The 14919-nt window shown below is 27.1% G+C and overlaps 5 protein-coding genes across 5 annotated transcripts, besides 1 other annotated feature; 3 read left to right on the top strand and 2 right to left on the bottom strand. All coding sequences in view use genetic code 12, as the record gives it.

Annotated features, from left to right (window-relative positions):
- Window positions 1-1298: 1298 nt before the first annotated feature.
- On the top strand, window positions 1299-3428 carry CD36_20970 (serine/threonine-protein kinase, transcription and stress response, putative; the record flags this gene model as incomplete). Its single annotated transcript, XM_002418530.1, has 1 exon — window positions 1299-3428. The coding sequence occupies one exon, from the start codon at window positions 1299-1301 to the stop codon at window positions 3426-3428; it is 2130 nt and encodes a 709-aa protein (XP_002418575.1).
- A 470-nt stretch (window positions 3429-3898) lies between these two features.
- Window positions 3899-4729, bottom strand: CD36_20960 (exosome 3->5 exonuclease complex component, rRNA processing, putative; the record flags this gene model as incomplete). The annotated part of the gene is made up of 1 exon (XM_002418529.1): window positions 3899-4729. The coding sequence occupies one exon, from the start codon at window positions 4727-4729 to the stop codon at window positions 3899-3901; it is 831 nt and encodes a 276-aa protein (XP_002418574.1).
- A 255-nt stretch (window positions 4730-4984) lies between these two features.
- Window positions 4985-6670, top strand: CD36_20950 (pre-mrna-splicing factor, U4/U6-U5 snRNP complex component, putative; the record flags this gene model as incomplete). Its single annotated transcript, XM_002418528.1, has 1 exon — window positions 4985-6670. The coding sequence occupies one exon, from the start codon at window positions 4985-4987 to the stop codon at window positions 6668-6670; it is 1686 nt and encodes a 561-aa protein (XP_002418573.1).
- Window positions 6671-6966: 296 nt separating this feature from the next.
- On the top strand, window positions 6967-10308 carry CD36_20940 (valine--trna ligase, mitochondrial precursor, putative; the record flags this gene model as incomplete). Its single annotated transcript, XM_002418527.1, has 1 exon — window positions 6967-10308. The coding sequence occupies one exon, from the start codon at window positions 6967-6969 to the stop codon at window positions 10306-10308; it is 3342 nt and encodes a 1113-aa protein (XP_002418572.1).
- A 1829-nt stretch (window positions 10309-12137) lies between these two features.
- Window positions 12138-12304: a mobile genetic element.
- Window positions 12305-12820: 516 nt separating this feature from the next.
- CD36_20930 (conserved oligomeric Golgi complex component, putative) lies at window positions 12821-14074 on the bottom strand (the record flags this gene model as incomplete). The annotated part of the gene is made up of 1 exon (XM_002418526.1): window positions 12821-14074. The coding sequence occupies one exon, from the start codon at window positions 14072-14074 to the stop codon at window positions 12821-12823; it is 1254 nt and encodes a 417-aa protein (XP_002418571.1).
- Window positions 14075-14919: the final 845 nt, after the last annotated feature.

Genomic DNA, 14919 nt, shown 5'->3' with positions numbered 1-14919 from the left:
TAGTCACTTTATTCATATTACTTAATCGAAATTATCAAGAGTCAAAACAATTTTCCTTCTCTCTCTCTCGTTTGCCTTTGTTTTTTTCAGTGAAACCCTTTTTATTAAATGATATTTTTTGGTGGGTGTACAAAGAATAGAGGGATCATCATTTAATCCCTTTATAAAACAATCATATATTAACATTATTAACATTATCAACATTATCAACATTTTTGTCATAAATTTAACAGGAATTTTATTGGCTTTTTCCCAGTACACTTTCAAGTATTTTGTTTATCACGTGACTCAAATCATAATATAAATCATACATTATTCAAGTTTTAGATTTGCTTCTTTTAACTTTTCTTTTTTATGATCTACAAAGAGAAGTTATTCAATTCTTCTACTACTGCATGACAAAAAAAAAAGAAAAAACACCACCACAACCACCAGAAGTCAGAATAATGTATAGATTACTAAGAGATGGGCATGATGTTTAAACCAATTTTGAGTGGTTTATATTTGACAATCTAAATCTAGCAAAAACCACAACAAAGCCTGATTAATTTACATAATCTTTTTTCATATTAAAGTTAAGTAAATAGTTGTATGACTTCTTCTTCTTCTTCTTCTTTAGTTTCTCTTCTTTTAATTGTTTCGGTTTTAGAAAAAAAAAGGAGGTTTAATATATTTACCTAATTAGGATGAAATGTAAATAGAAAAGAGATCAAAAAAAAAAAAAAAAAAAACAAGCAAACAATGAAACCTCCTTTTTTTTTTGGTTTGTTTAGTTGTTTCTCTTTCGCTTTGGCTTTCGCTTTCTAGTTTGTGGAAATTTCAAGTTGTTTCTTTACAACAACAAGTTACTTACAACCAACATACTAGAACAACTGATTCAATTTAAAAGATCAACAATATCCACTTTCTCATCAACAACAACTTCCCACTTTTTCTTTTTTCCTTTTTTTTTGTTTTTTTTTTCCTTCCTACCTTCCTTCCTTCCTTCCTTTTAGTTTGTTTCTGTCTTGTTTAACTTTCATCATTAGTTTATTCATTTCATTCAATAGTGACAAATCAACTCAACTCAAATCAACTCAACTCAACTACTATATTCCAACTTAGAAGAAGCCTAACAAGAAAAAAGAGAGAAAAAGAAAAAAGACATTTATAAATAATCAACATTTGCTTCTTCCATTTCCATTTCCATATCAAAATTTTTCTTCTTCTTCTTTTTTAACCTTCTTTCTTCCACAGAATATTATTATTGTTTTTATTATTATTCATTACCCTTTCTAGTTCCATATAACATACCTACCATGACTAGTTTTTTCAATAGATCACCAAAACATCAATCTCATCATTATCAACAACAACAACAACAACAACAACACCAAGATGTTACTGACATTTCATATTCAATGGAAAATGTCTCTATTTCAAGTAATGCAATGATGGATATTGATACTAGTTATCGTTCATCTAAGCCTACTTTTAACAATCCTCCTCAACAACAACAAGTACAAAACAATTTGTTTAATAAAGAAAATATTACTCCTTTGAATTCACCAACAAAATCAATATTACATAATTCACCACAAACCAAATCATCTACTTCACCTCAACATTTATATAATAAATTGGTAAATGCCAATTATAATGGTAATTCACCACAACCACCACTGCATCAACAGCAACAGCAAAATAACAATCGAGCATTACAAAACAATATTAATCAATTACAACCACCATTAAATAAAAGATATAAATTAACTGAAGAAGAATTTTATTCCAAAGCCAATAGTGCTAGAACTAAAAGATTAACTTCAATTGCTCAATTATATTTTTTAGATTATTATTGTGATATGTTTGATTATGTTATTAATCGTCGAGAACGAACTTGTATAGTTGAAAAAAATTTATTAACTGATCCAATTTATAAAAATGATATTATTAAACAACAATTTGAATGGAAAAATTATATTGGTAGAGAACGAGCATTATTACGTAAACGAAGATTAAAACCTAAACATAAAGATTTTGAAATGATTACTCAAATTGGTCAAGGAGGTTATGGTCAAGTATTTTTATCAAGGAAAAGAGATACTAGAGAAATTTGTGCACTTAAAATTTTAAATAAAAAATTATTAATTAAATTAGATGAAACAAGACATGTATTAACTGAACGAGATATTTTAACTAATACTAGAAGTGATTGGTTAGTTAAATTATTATATGCTTTCCAAGATCATGAAAAAGTTTTCCTTGCAATGGAATTTGTTCCTGGTGGTGATTTTAGAACTTTATTAAATAATACTGGTTATTTAATTCCCCCTCATGCAAGATTTTATATTAGTGAAATGTTTGCTGCCGTTAATTCATTACATGAATTAGGTTTTACTCATCGTGATTTAAAACCAGAAAATTTTTTAATTGATTCAAAAGGTCATATAAAATTAACTGATTTTGGTTTAGCTGCTGGTACTGTTTGTAATGATAGAATTGAATCAATGAAAATTAAATTACAAAATTTACAAAATTTAAATGATTTTAATGAACCAAATTCAAATTCAAATTCAAATGATAATGGTTATCAAGTACCTTCAAGTTTAATTTATGAACGTCAAAAAATTTTCAAACAAAGTCAACAACAACAACAAAATTCTAATAATACTACTGCTAATTCTATAGTTGGATCACCCGATTATATGGCATTAGAAGTTTTAGAAGGGAAAAATTATAATTATACTATTGATTATTGGTCATTAGGTTGTATGTTATTTGAAGCATTATGTGGATATCCACCATTTTCTGGTTCAAAACAAGATGAAACTTATTATAATTTAAAACATTGGAAAACTTGTTTAAGAAGACCACAAACTAAAGATGGTAGATATGTTTTCAGTGATCGTACTTGGAATTTAATTATTAAATTAATTGCATCACCAAATAATCGATTACAAAATTTTAAACAAGTTCAACAACAAAATTATTTTAATGATATTAAAGATTGGAATAATTTACGATTGAAAACTCCTCCATTTACTCCTCAATTGGATAATGAAGAAGATGCAGGATATTTTGATGATTTTGAAGATGATGAAATGATGATGAAATATAAAGATGTATTTGCTCGACAAGAACAAAATGAACAATTATTAGAAAAATCAAATAATAATAATGAAGGTATTACCACTATTAATACCAAATTTGGTAAACGATTTAATGGATCAAAATTTAATGATAATTTTATTGGATTTACTTTTAAACATAAATCAAATCCCAATAATAAATTTACTAATGGTAATACTAATCGATATGCTAACAATAATAATAATAATAATAATAATAATTATAATAATAATAATGGTGAAATAAATTTATTAAATATGGTAGAAAATGGAAATTCTCGATCAAGTAGATTAAATCCATTAGCTACATTATATTAAAAAAAAAAAAGTATCTTTGGGGAGGGAGGAGTTGATTAGTTAGGTATTATAGTTTGTTATAAGATTTGTAAAACTTTTTTTTTAAAAAAAAACAATAAAAGAGATTTGTTTAGCTTAGTTATATATATATATATGTAAATATGTAAATATTTAAATATTTAAATTTACCCCCTTTTTTTTTGGGGGGGGGGGGAATGGTTCATTTATATCATATGTTTATGGTCTGAGAGTATCAAAAGATGGAAAAAAAGGTTAGACACATAAATGATATTGTAATTAAAGTACATTTTTGAAATCCAATTGAATCTTAGTAATCAATAAACAATGACTTTACCAGTAATTCAATAACTGAATATGAACATGAACATGGACCTGAACATGAACATGAACCATCTCATTTCAAGCAACAACCAAACATTTTAATCAATTACTCCTCCCCCCCCCTTTTCCCCCTTTTCCCCTTTCTTCATTTATTCTTCTCTTTCTTGTTTCCAAATATAATCATTATTAATTTTATCATTAATAAATTGACGATGAATATTATTATGAAATTTTTCCACTTGATTAATACTTTTATCTAATACATTAAATAATTGTGATTCATTAAAATTTCCTTGACTTTCTAATAATAATAATTTATCAACTTTATTTTGTATAATTGAATAACAACATAAATGAATCGAATCATAATCTTGTAAATCATATTTAAATTTATATTCATATTCATATTCATATTCATTTTTTTCAAATGGAATAATTAAATTTCCTTGATGATCAATAATTATAATTATACTAACAAATGAATAATTCATAGCAATATTAGCATCAATTAAAGCAAAATAACAACAATTAATTAATGCATTTAAATCAAATAAATTTGTCATCATCCCATTACTACTATTACTACCACCATTACTATTATTATTTGATATTAAAAATTGAATTGATATTTGAATTAATTGACGAGGATATTTATAATTTATAATGATATTATTTTGTAATATTGATCGTAATTTATTTTCTAATAATTTTTCTTTTGTTGTTGATAATCCTATTGATGGATAAATATTGATTTCTAAACTGGCTCGATTAGGTAATTCTTGTCGTTGTTTAGGTTCAATAGGTCCATTAATTGATGTAATTAATTTAATAATACTATTATCATCGGTAGTAGTAGTAGAAGAAGAAGAAGTAGAATTGCTATTGTTGGAGTCATTGTTGTTGTAGATTGATAATTCTGCTGATCCATCAGCATTATCTATTATTGAAGTTCTTAATCCTATTGAAGAAGACGTAAGCATTGTGGAAGTTGGTTTTTTGTTAGTGGTGAATGAATGAATGAATGAATGAACAAAGTCTTTTATAGTTTTGATAATGTGATGTTGGTGAAAGAAAGAAAAAAAAATTTGGTGATGAGTTTGAGAAAGAAAGAAGAAAACAAAAAAAAAAAAAAGCAACTTTGAATCGTACTAAGATTAATTGCAATGATATAAACGCCAACCCAACCCAACCCAACCCAACCCCATCATTATCTAAGTTTATAGATTATCCCTCCAATGTCAACAGATTATGAACAAGATTTATTAGATGATTTAGATAGTTCTAATGATGAACAAGAAGAATTACAAGAGACAAATAATCAAGTCGAACAACAAGATGTGGATAATTCTATTGATTTTAATATTCAATTACAACAATTAATTGAATCTAATTCTTCAAATATCATTAATGATTTAATTGAACCAGATATTGAAAATTTAAATGATAATGATTTAATTAAATTATCAAAAATTTATCCATTAATTCCTCAATTAAAACAAAAAATCATTCAATATTCTAATGAACAAGAATTAGATTATTTAGAATTAATAGCATCAACATTATCCAATAATAATAATAACAACTTTAATGATAATTCTCAAGAATATAAATTTATTTTATTAATTAATGAATTATCAACAATTATTAATAATGAAATTGATCGATTTCATACATTAATTAAATTGAAATATAATTTAATTTTCCCAGAATTACAATCATTAATTATTAATAAAATTGATTATATCAAATTAATTAAAATTTTTAAACAAGATTTATCTAATATAAAATCTTATGAATCACAAATGAAATTAATTATTAATAATGAAAAAGTATTAGTTATTATAATGGCAGCATTACATCAAGTATCAAATAATAATTCCAATAACCTACTATCAAATCAAATTATGAATAAAATTTTGTTAGCCATTAATATAATTGAACAATTGAATGATTTATTACAATTATTATCCAATTTCATATCAGATAAATTAGCCAAATTTGCTCCTAATGTATCTGCCATTGTTGGTCCAATAACAACTTCACAATTATTAATTGCTACTGGATCATTAAAACAATTAGCATTAACTCCTTCATGTAATATTGCTTCCTTGGGAGTAAGAGATTTATCCACTAAAAAAAAAAATTTGGACCATAATTCTCATAGTAAAAATGTTAGACAAACAGGTTATATATATCATAGTGAATTGATAAAATATATCCCAATAGATATAATTCGATCAGTAATGAGAATAATTAGTGGGAAAATTGTTTTAGCAGCAAGAATTGATTTATCTAAATCTAATCCAAAAGGTGAATTAGGTGAGAAATATAAACAAGAAATTTTAATTAAAATTAATAAATTATTAACTCCACCTCAACAAACAATTGATAAATCATTACCAAAACCAATTGAAATGAAATCTAAAAAGAGAGCTGGAAGAAAATATCAAAAATTACGAGCTAAATTTGAAATGTCAGAATTAAGAAAAGCTCAAAATAAATTACAATTTGGTAAACAAGAAGATACCATAATAAATGGATTAGGTGAAGAAATTGGTTTAGGAATGATAAAATCTGGTGGTAATGGGATATCTATATCATCAGGAAGAATTAGAAAATTACCCACTGGCAATAATAATAATAATAATAATAATAATAATAATGGTAAAAGTAACACCACTAAAAATAATCTTAATGTATCGAAAAATATGATGAATCGATTAAATGAAAAGAAAGAAATTAATCCTATTAAAGCATTTGATGAATTTAATCTTGAATTGTTTTTCAAACCAGAAAAGACCACACTTGGAACTTCATCAGCAATTACTAAAACCAATAATAATAATAATAATAATAATGATGATGATGATAAACTGACTCATTCTAATAAATGGTTGAATGGATTTACCAATAAAAAATAATCTTTCTTTGTAGAAGAAGTAATGAATATAAACATTTCTTATTAATAGGAAATATATAAATAATTAGGTTGATAACTTTTGCATATGTGGTTTGTTTAGAATGAATAAATGAGTCAAATAGATTTTCGCAATCATCACCAGAAGTTAGACCACTCACACTCTCACATACAGACCAATAAATGCTAAAGACAAAAAAAAAAAAAAAAAATTTTTTTCACGAAAAACTTTCAAACCAACTTTTATAAATCTTTTTCTTATTTCTTTCTTTCTTTCCTTCTTTCTTGGTTTAGATTTATATGCTTTATAGTAGAAATCTACTCTTATCAAGATTAATATCACCATCATTATCCTTATTATTTAAAAGAAGAGTTGATTTTTGTATAAGAAAGTTATCATCATCAATTATTACAAATAACATGAGTGACTCATCAACTAATCCACCACCAGCTGCAACACAACCTGCTGCTGCTGCTGCTGCTGCTGCTGTTGCTGCTGAAGAAGGCCAACCAAAACAAAAAACTGCTAAAGAATTAGAAAAGGAAAGAAAGAAAGCTGAAAAATTAGCAAAATTCAATGCTAAAAAGGCCAAACAAGCAGCTGAAGCTAATAATAAACCTAAAAAGGATCAACAAAAAGATGATAAAAAGAATAAAAAAGTCAAAACTCCGGAAACTATTCCTGAATTTATTGATAAAACAATTCCTGGTAATAAGAAAATTTTGGTTTCATTAGAAGATGAATCATTTAAAGCTTATAATCCAAAAAATGTTGAAAGTTCATGGTATGCATGGTGGGAAACTCAAGGATTTTTTGAACCAGAATTAACTGCTAATGGAGAAATTAAAAAAGAAGGATGTTTTTCAATTCCTTGTCCACCACCAAATGTTACTGGTGCATTACATATTGGACATGCTTTAACTGTTAGTATTCAAGATACTTTAATTAGATGGAATAGAATGCAAGGTAAAACTACTTTATTTATCCCGGGATTTGATCATGCTGGTATTGCTACTCAATCAGTTGTTGAAAAACAAATTTGGTCTAAAGAACAAAAAACTAGACATGATTATGGTCGAGAAAAATTTATTGGAAAAGTTTGGGAATGGAAAGAAGAATATCATCAAAGAATTAAAAATCAATTTAAAAAATTGGGTAGTTCTTATGATTGGTCAAGAGAAAAATTCACTTTAAATCCTGATTTATCTCAAGCCGTTACAGAAGCATTTGTTAGAATGCATGAAGATGGAACTATTTATCGTGCTTCAAGATTAGTTAATTGGTCAGTTAAATTAAATACCGCCATTTCAAATTTAGAAGTTGATAATAAAACTATCCCTGGTAAAACTTTATTATCTGTTCCTGGTTATGATTCTAAAATTGAATTTGGAACTTTAACTTCATTTTCTTACCCTGTGATTGATAGTGAAACTAATGAAAAATTAACTGTGGCTACTACTAGACCAGAAACCATTTTTGGTGATACTGCCGTTGCTGTTCATCCTAAAGATCCAAGATATACTCATTTACATGGTAAATTTGTTCAACATCCATTTTTAGATCGTAAATTACCAATTATTTGTGATGGTGAAACTGTTGATATGGAATTTGGTACTGGTGCCGTTAAAATCACTCCAGCTCATGATCAAAATGATTATAATACTGGTAAAAGAAATAATTTAGAATTTATTAATATTTATACTGATGATGGATTATTAAATGAAAATTGTGGACCTAATTGGAAAGGAATGAAAAGATTTGATGCTAGATATAAAGTTATTGAACAATTAAAACAAAAAGGATTATTTGTTGATCAAAAAGATAATGAAATGACAATTCCAGTTTGTTCAAGATCAGGTGATATTATTGAACCATTATTAAAACCACAATGGTATGTTGATCAAAAACAAATGGCTAAAGATGCTATTGAAGTTGTTAAACGAGGAGAAATTGTTATTAATCCAAAAACTTCTGAAGCAGAATATTTCCAATGGTTAGAAAATATTCAAGATTGGTGTATTTCTCGTCAATTATGGTGGGGTCATAGATGTCCAGTTTATTTTGTTAATATTGAAAATGAAGAAATTCATGATAAATTAGATAATAATTATTGGGTTGCTGGTAGAACTGAAGAAGAAGCTTTCCAAAAAGCTCAAACAAAATTCCCTAATAAAAAATTCATTTTAGAACAAGATGAAGATGTTTTAGATACTTGGTTTTCATCTGGATTATGGCCAATTTCTACATTAGGTTGGCCTAATGAAACTAAAGATATGGAATTATTTAATCCAATGTCAATGTTAGAAACTGGTTGGGATATTTTATTTTTCTGGGTTTCAAGAATGATTTTAATGTCAATTAAATTAACTGGTAAAGTTCCATTTAAAGAAGTTTTTTGTCATTCATTAGTTAGAGATGCTCAAGGTCGTAAAATGTCGAAATCTTTAGGTAATGTTGTTGATCCATTAGATGTTATTAATGGTATTCCATTACAAGGATTACATGATAAATTATTAACCGGTAATTTAGACCCTAGAGAATTGAAAAAAGCCACTGAGGGACAAAAATTATCTTATCCTAATGGTATTCCAGAATGTGGTACTGATGCTCTTAGATTTGCTCTTTGTGCTTATAGTACTGGTGGTAGAGATATTAATTTGGATATTTTAAGAGTGGAAGGTTATCGTAAATTCTGTAATAAGATTTATCAAGCCACTAAATTTGTATTGGGGAGATTAGGTCAAGATTATATTCCACCAACTACAAGTGAATTAACTGGTAAAGAATCATTAGTGGAAAAATGGATTTTACATAAATTATCTCAAGCTGCTAAATTAACTAATGAATCATTAGAAGCACGTAATTTTGGTGATGCAACAAATCATATTTATAATTTCTGGTATGATTTATGTGATGTTTACATTGAAAATTCCAAGAGTTTAATTCAAGATGGTACACCAGACCAAAAGAAATCTGCTCAAGATACTTTATATACTTGTATTGATGGTGCCTTGAGATTAATTCATCCATTTATGCCTTTTATTACCGAAGAAATGTGGCAAAGATTACCAAGACGTGAACCAGAAATTATCAACAATCTTAAAACCATCATGAAAGCTCCATATCCAGTTTTCCAATCTGAATTTGATGATATTAAATCTTTAGAAGCTTATAATTTGGTTTTAGATATCACGAAAGGAGCAAGATCATTATTATCACAATATAATATTTTAAAGAATGGTCAAGTTTATGTTGAAACTAATAATGATGAAATTTATAAAATTGCCAATGAACAACAAGATTCAATTGTTTCTTTAATTAAAGGTGTGGAAAAAATCACTGTGGTTAAAACTTTAGATCAAGTTCCTTCTGGTTGTGCTTTACAAGCCATTGGACCTGATTGTACTGTTCATGTATTAGTTAAAGGACAAATTGATTTAGATGCTGAAATTGCTAAAGTTGAAAAGAAATTATCTAATGTTTTAGAACAGAAAAAGAAAACTGATGAATCAATTAGTAAATTCACAGAAAAGACTAAACCAGAAGCTAAAGAATCTGCTTATAAAAGATTAGAAAAACAAACTGCTGAAATTGAAGGTTATGAACAAACTATTGCCATTTTAGAAAAATTGAAACTTTAAAACAAGTAGTTAGTAGATAATTGTTAGAATGTTTGTGTGTGTGTAAACTATACAGAGTTTGATTTGTAAATATGTGTTTAGAAATGGATTTTTTTTTTTATGAAGAAATGGTTTAGAGATGGGGTTTTTTTTTTTTTTGGTTTATCTATATTTTGATGATGATAAAAGCAATGTCCGGGTAAATAAAGTAGTGTGAACTTGGATAATAGCAATGATGTAATTGTTCCAATTGATAGAACAATAAGAAGGTTGAAAAATGATCTTGATAATTGTGCTATGTGAGAACACAAAAGTTTATTAAGGAAACAAATCTATAAAAGAGAAGAAGCAGAAGTTCTGAAGTGTTTGTGTTAATTAGTTGACGATAGAAAGAGTGAAGTGAAGCGTAATCTGTTTTGAGTAGCACAGTTAGCACAGCAATTTCAGAAGTCTGAGTGATTTAAAAGCGGTCACAAAATTAACTAAATTGGAGAATATTAGTAGTGGTGGTGATAGTAACAATAAGCGCCCCTTTTCGGTGTAAGATCTGAAATTGGCGCCGCTTTTGGATGGATGAATTACGCTTCCCCTTTGGTTGTTGTTTTGACGCAATTTCATGTTGGGTCAATTCCGAACCCCCGTCTTTCAAAAGAAAACTATAAATTGACCATTGATTCCTCCACCAATTCAAATTTATTTTATTCTATTTTCTTTTTCTTCTCCTTCTTCTTCTTCTTTATATACTACTACACAATATTAATTAACGATGGATAACTTTATTAAACAAGGTCAAGATTTATACAAGAGTGGTAAGATCACCAATGAAGATCTTAAAGATGCTGGTGCTGCTTTCTCCAGTAAAGATGGTGGTGATTTCGCTTCTAAAGCTAAGAAAGCTTACTCTGAATATCAAGAAAACCATAAAGGTGATAGTGCTAAGAAAGATGACTCCAAAAAGGAAGAATCCAAATAAATCAATTCCTATAATTTTAATGATTTGGAGTATTAGCAATTGAGAATTGAGAATTGGCAATTGGTTATACTTCTTGAATGTATCTTGTTTATGTATTTATATTTATAAATATACATAAATTATAACTACAATTGACTTAATGTAAGCTAGTAATTGAGTTATCAAAATTTATCAATTGACCTTGAAATTGATCATGACTCAACAAAATTGATGTTGGCAATGATTCTTGGAATTCGTTGATACGAGGAATCGTTGACATTGCAATCTTTTACCAACAAATTTCAAGTATTTAACACACTAAATTAATTGATGAAACAATTTATTAAAATGAAATTCTTTTCCATATGTATAGCGGTTAAATGAATTTCTATTATTTGTAGTTGCATACACGACCTGGGAAATTTTTATGGTGCTACCACTTTATAGAAGATATTTAGAGATAAACGTTGAATATTAGATTCCCCAAGATCCAAAGATATCAAACTTCTGTCGATTTTGGTGTTATAAACAGAAAAGAGAGGGGTTCTTTCAAAAGAATAACTGTAGAGCTTTACTACTACCGACAATTGGAAGTGGGAACAACCACAACACTTGATTGTTTTTTTTTTTTTTTTCAACTTGACCTGGCAACGGAGACGCGTGTAGAATGATGATACACTAAATTAAAACGGGTGAGAAGTATTTTTATTGGAAAATCCTTATAATTTAACATTAATATATAAAAGGGATGAATATTCCTTCCTTTTTCTTCCAAAAAAAAAAATGAAATCTTGATAAAAATTTTTACATTAACCAACAGTCGAAATTCGCATTCTTCTATTAACACCTGTGCTTCATCTATCACAGCCAAGCCTAGCTTATTGTTTTCACTCCAGGGTGTGATGTTTAAACTACGTTAATAGCTTGTATTTTGTCTAGTTAAGTATATACCTATATCTTAGTTGACGGCAAGGGCGTCAGGGAGAGTATGATGATACTCAATAGTCCGATAACCAAGAAGCCTTTAACCAGACTAGGTTTGGCGTTGTTCCTTACTACCTCACACAGGGTAGTTTTCAATTAATCACTTTTAAAGTGTATTGATTGTTTATTAACAAGTTTAGATCTAGCTAAAAATTCAATAGCTCTTTCAAGAGCAATTGTGTTCTTGATTCATATGTATATATATATATTGTGAATATAAAGTATCAATTATTGTTATTGTTATTGTTATTGTTATAAACGCATATATGTATATATATATATATTGTAGAGGATTCGGTTTTATCCATTTCCTTTGCATGACCTGAATGAATACAATTGTTTATCACTTCCATTCACAGTTTACCCTTTATTTTTTTTCAATGAATGAACTATCCAAAGATATTCAAAACAAGGAACGATTGAATTGATAGTCAAGTTCTATCTATTAATATGTACATATTCTGCATTGTTCATAATCTGAATCATTTGTTTTAAAATGGACTGAATTATTTCATAAATCTTACATACTTTTAAAAATAATTGTAGTTCTAATCAAATAACTGCTCCCCCCCCCTTTATAAATCCTTCTCTCTTTAATTACCTATTCTTAATCTTTACTTTAGATAAATTCCTTAACCAATCTGATTCAGGTATAAGATCATCACATACCAATTCTAATAAAATTATAGGTTCGAAATCTAATCCAAACCCAGTCAATGATCGACAAAGATAAATCAATTGTAAAATCAATCCATCTATTGAACTTTTCAATTCAAATTCCGATTCAATAGAATCATCAATTTTCTTAGTTTTGATATCAGGTAAATACTGTTTAAATTCTTGACATAAAAGTTTAACTAAACTTTGAATAAATTGATTTATCAAAATGATTTGTTTCTGTTTCTGTTTGTGTTGACTTTTATTTTTATTTTTGAAAATTATATTATATATGGATAATGAATTAAACATAAATTCACGGTATATTTCAATATATCTTTTCAAATATGTTAATTTATTGAATTTTATTAATGGTTTTAAACTGGAAATTTCATTAATAATAAATTTAAATCTTGAATTTAAAAAGATTTTTATTAATATTGATTCATTATCAATAATTTGATTCTCATTATCATCAAATAATTTATGTAATATTTGAAATATTTTTAAAATATGATTTTGTTTTAAATTGGTGTTTAATAATTTAATTAAACCTTTAATCATCACTTTCAATTCATAATCAATTTGTTCATTTATGGTTTTAAATAATGTGATTTTAGGATATCTAATCATTAAACTTTGAATATAAGTTGAAATTTCTAAACTTTCTTGATAATTCCCTTGTAATATACATAATTTACATAATGTTGGTAATTCCAAAATATCCAAAACTGAATCAATATTATTTAAAATGGTATTATTTATACTAACATTGGTTTTTAAATTAAAATGATTTGAGGTTGATAAATCGATTCTAAATTCACCAGTTATACTTTTCACTAAATTTTCAGTATGGTGACTGTATTCTTTAGTTATTTGATGATTGATAAATTGTAAATCATTACTAATATCAATAATTAAATCTCGATTACTATTGGTGATTGTACTAAGTTTGGCGTTGATTTCATGTTGAGACATATCCAATTCGGCAATCTCTTCAGTTAATGTTTTTTTGTGATATGATGATTCACCAGAAGCAGTAGTATATGGATCAGTTGATAACAAATCGTCATTGACTAATAATTCCAGTAAATATTTTTCTGCATCTTGAGCGAAAGTTGAATCCAGATTCAACAATTGAATATATTCGTCATCTAGTCCTTCTTGTAATGTTTCTAAAAGTAACAGACTCATTTTGATGAACAAATGATGGTGAATAATATATTCTTTATTCGGTTGTGTTGATGTTTTGGTTTTTTTTGTTTTTTTTTTTTTTGACAACAAAATTTCTATGATTTAAAGTCGTGCACTGCTAATATATCAAAAGATGCAAAACAGTATTCTTTTGGTAAACCACAACCAACGCTGGTCATTGGGTTGAGTCATAATAGAAAGGAAATAAGATGTTTCAACCCTAAAGAGTAAGCTGAATTTATAACTATAGACTATTTTACAATGTAGTTGAATATTATACTCTAATCATTCATATACTAGTAACTTGTACTCAAAATGCTAAACTCTATAAAAGGTAAGTAGTACTGTATAACTTAGATTTAAAACCTGCTACAAAATACTCTTAATATGCTCTCACTGATGGGAGCAGAAAATTTGAATATCTAATGACTTCTATCTCTACTCACCCAGTGTTAAAGAAACAAACAAATTCATGGGTGATCACACTAATTTAGAAATCTCTGGAAACAAAACCAAATATAACAAGGCCATTCTGGTACAAATAATCACTTTTTTAAAAAAAAAAAAATGGCACTTGAATTTGAATCCAAACTTAAACAAAAGCGGGAAACCATTTTACTCACAGAAAGAAAACAAAACAGATGTAGAATTTAATTTTTATTTCAAGGATAGTCAGGGGAGGAGGAATTAAAAAAGTATTTATAGTCTAGCTATTTGGGAATTCATACAAGAAGGTGTAGAACTTTAAAATGAACAACAACAACAACAACAACAACAACAACAACAACACTCATCTTTATACTATGTATCTAAACGTGTTCTATTAAAACAGAAATAGTATTCAA

This window comes from Candida dubliniensis, chromosome 2 (assembly GCF_000026945.1).
Source record: "Candida dubliniensis CD36 chromosome 2, complete sequence".
In the NCBI taxonomy this organism is placed as follows: Eukaryota; Fungi; Ascomycota; class Pichiomycetes; order Serinales; family Debaryomycetaceae; genus Candida; species Candida dubliniensis.
The sequence above is the reverse complement of the archived record's forward strand: the minus strand, read 5'-3'. Positions and strand labels throughout refer to the sequence as shown.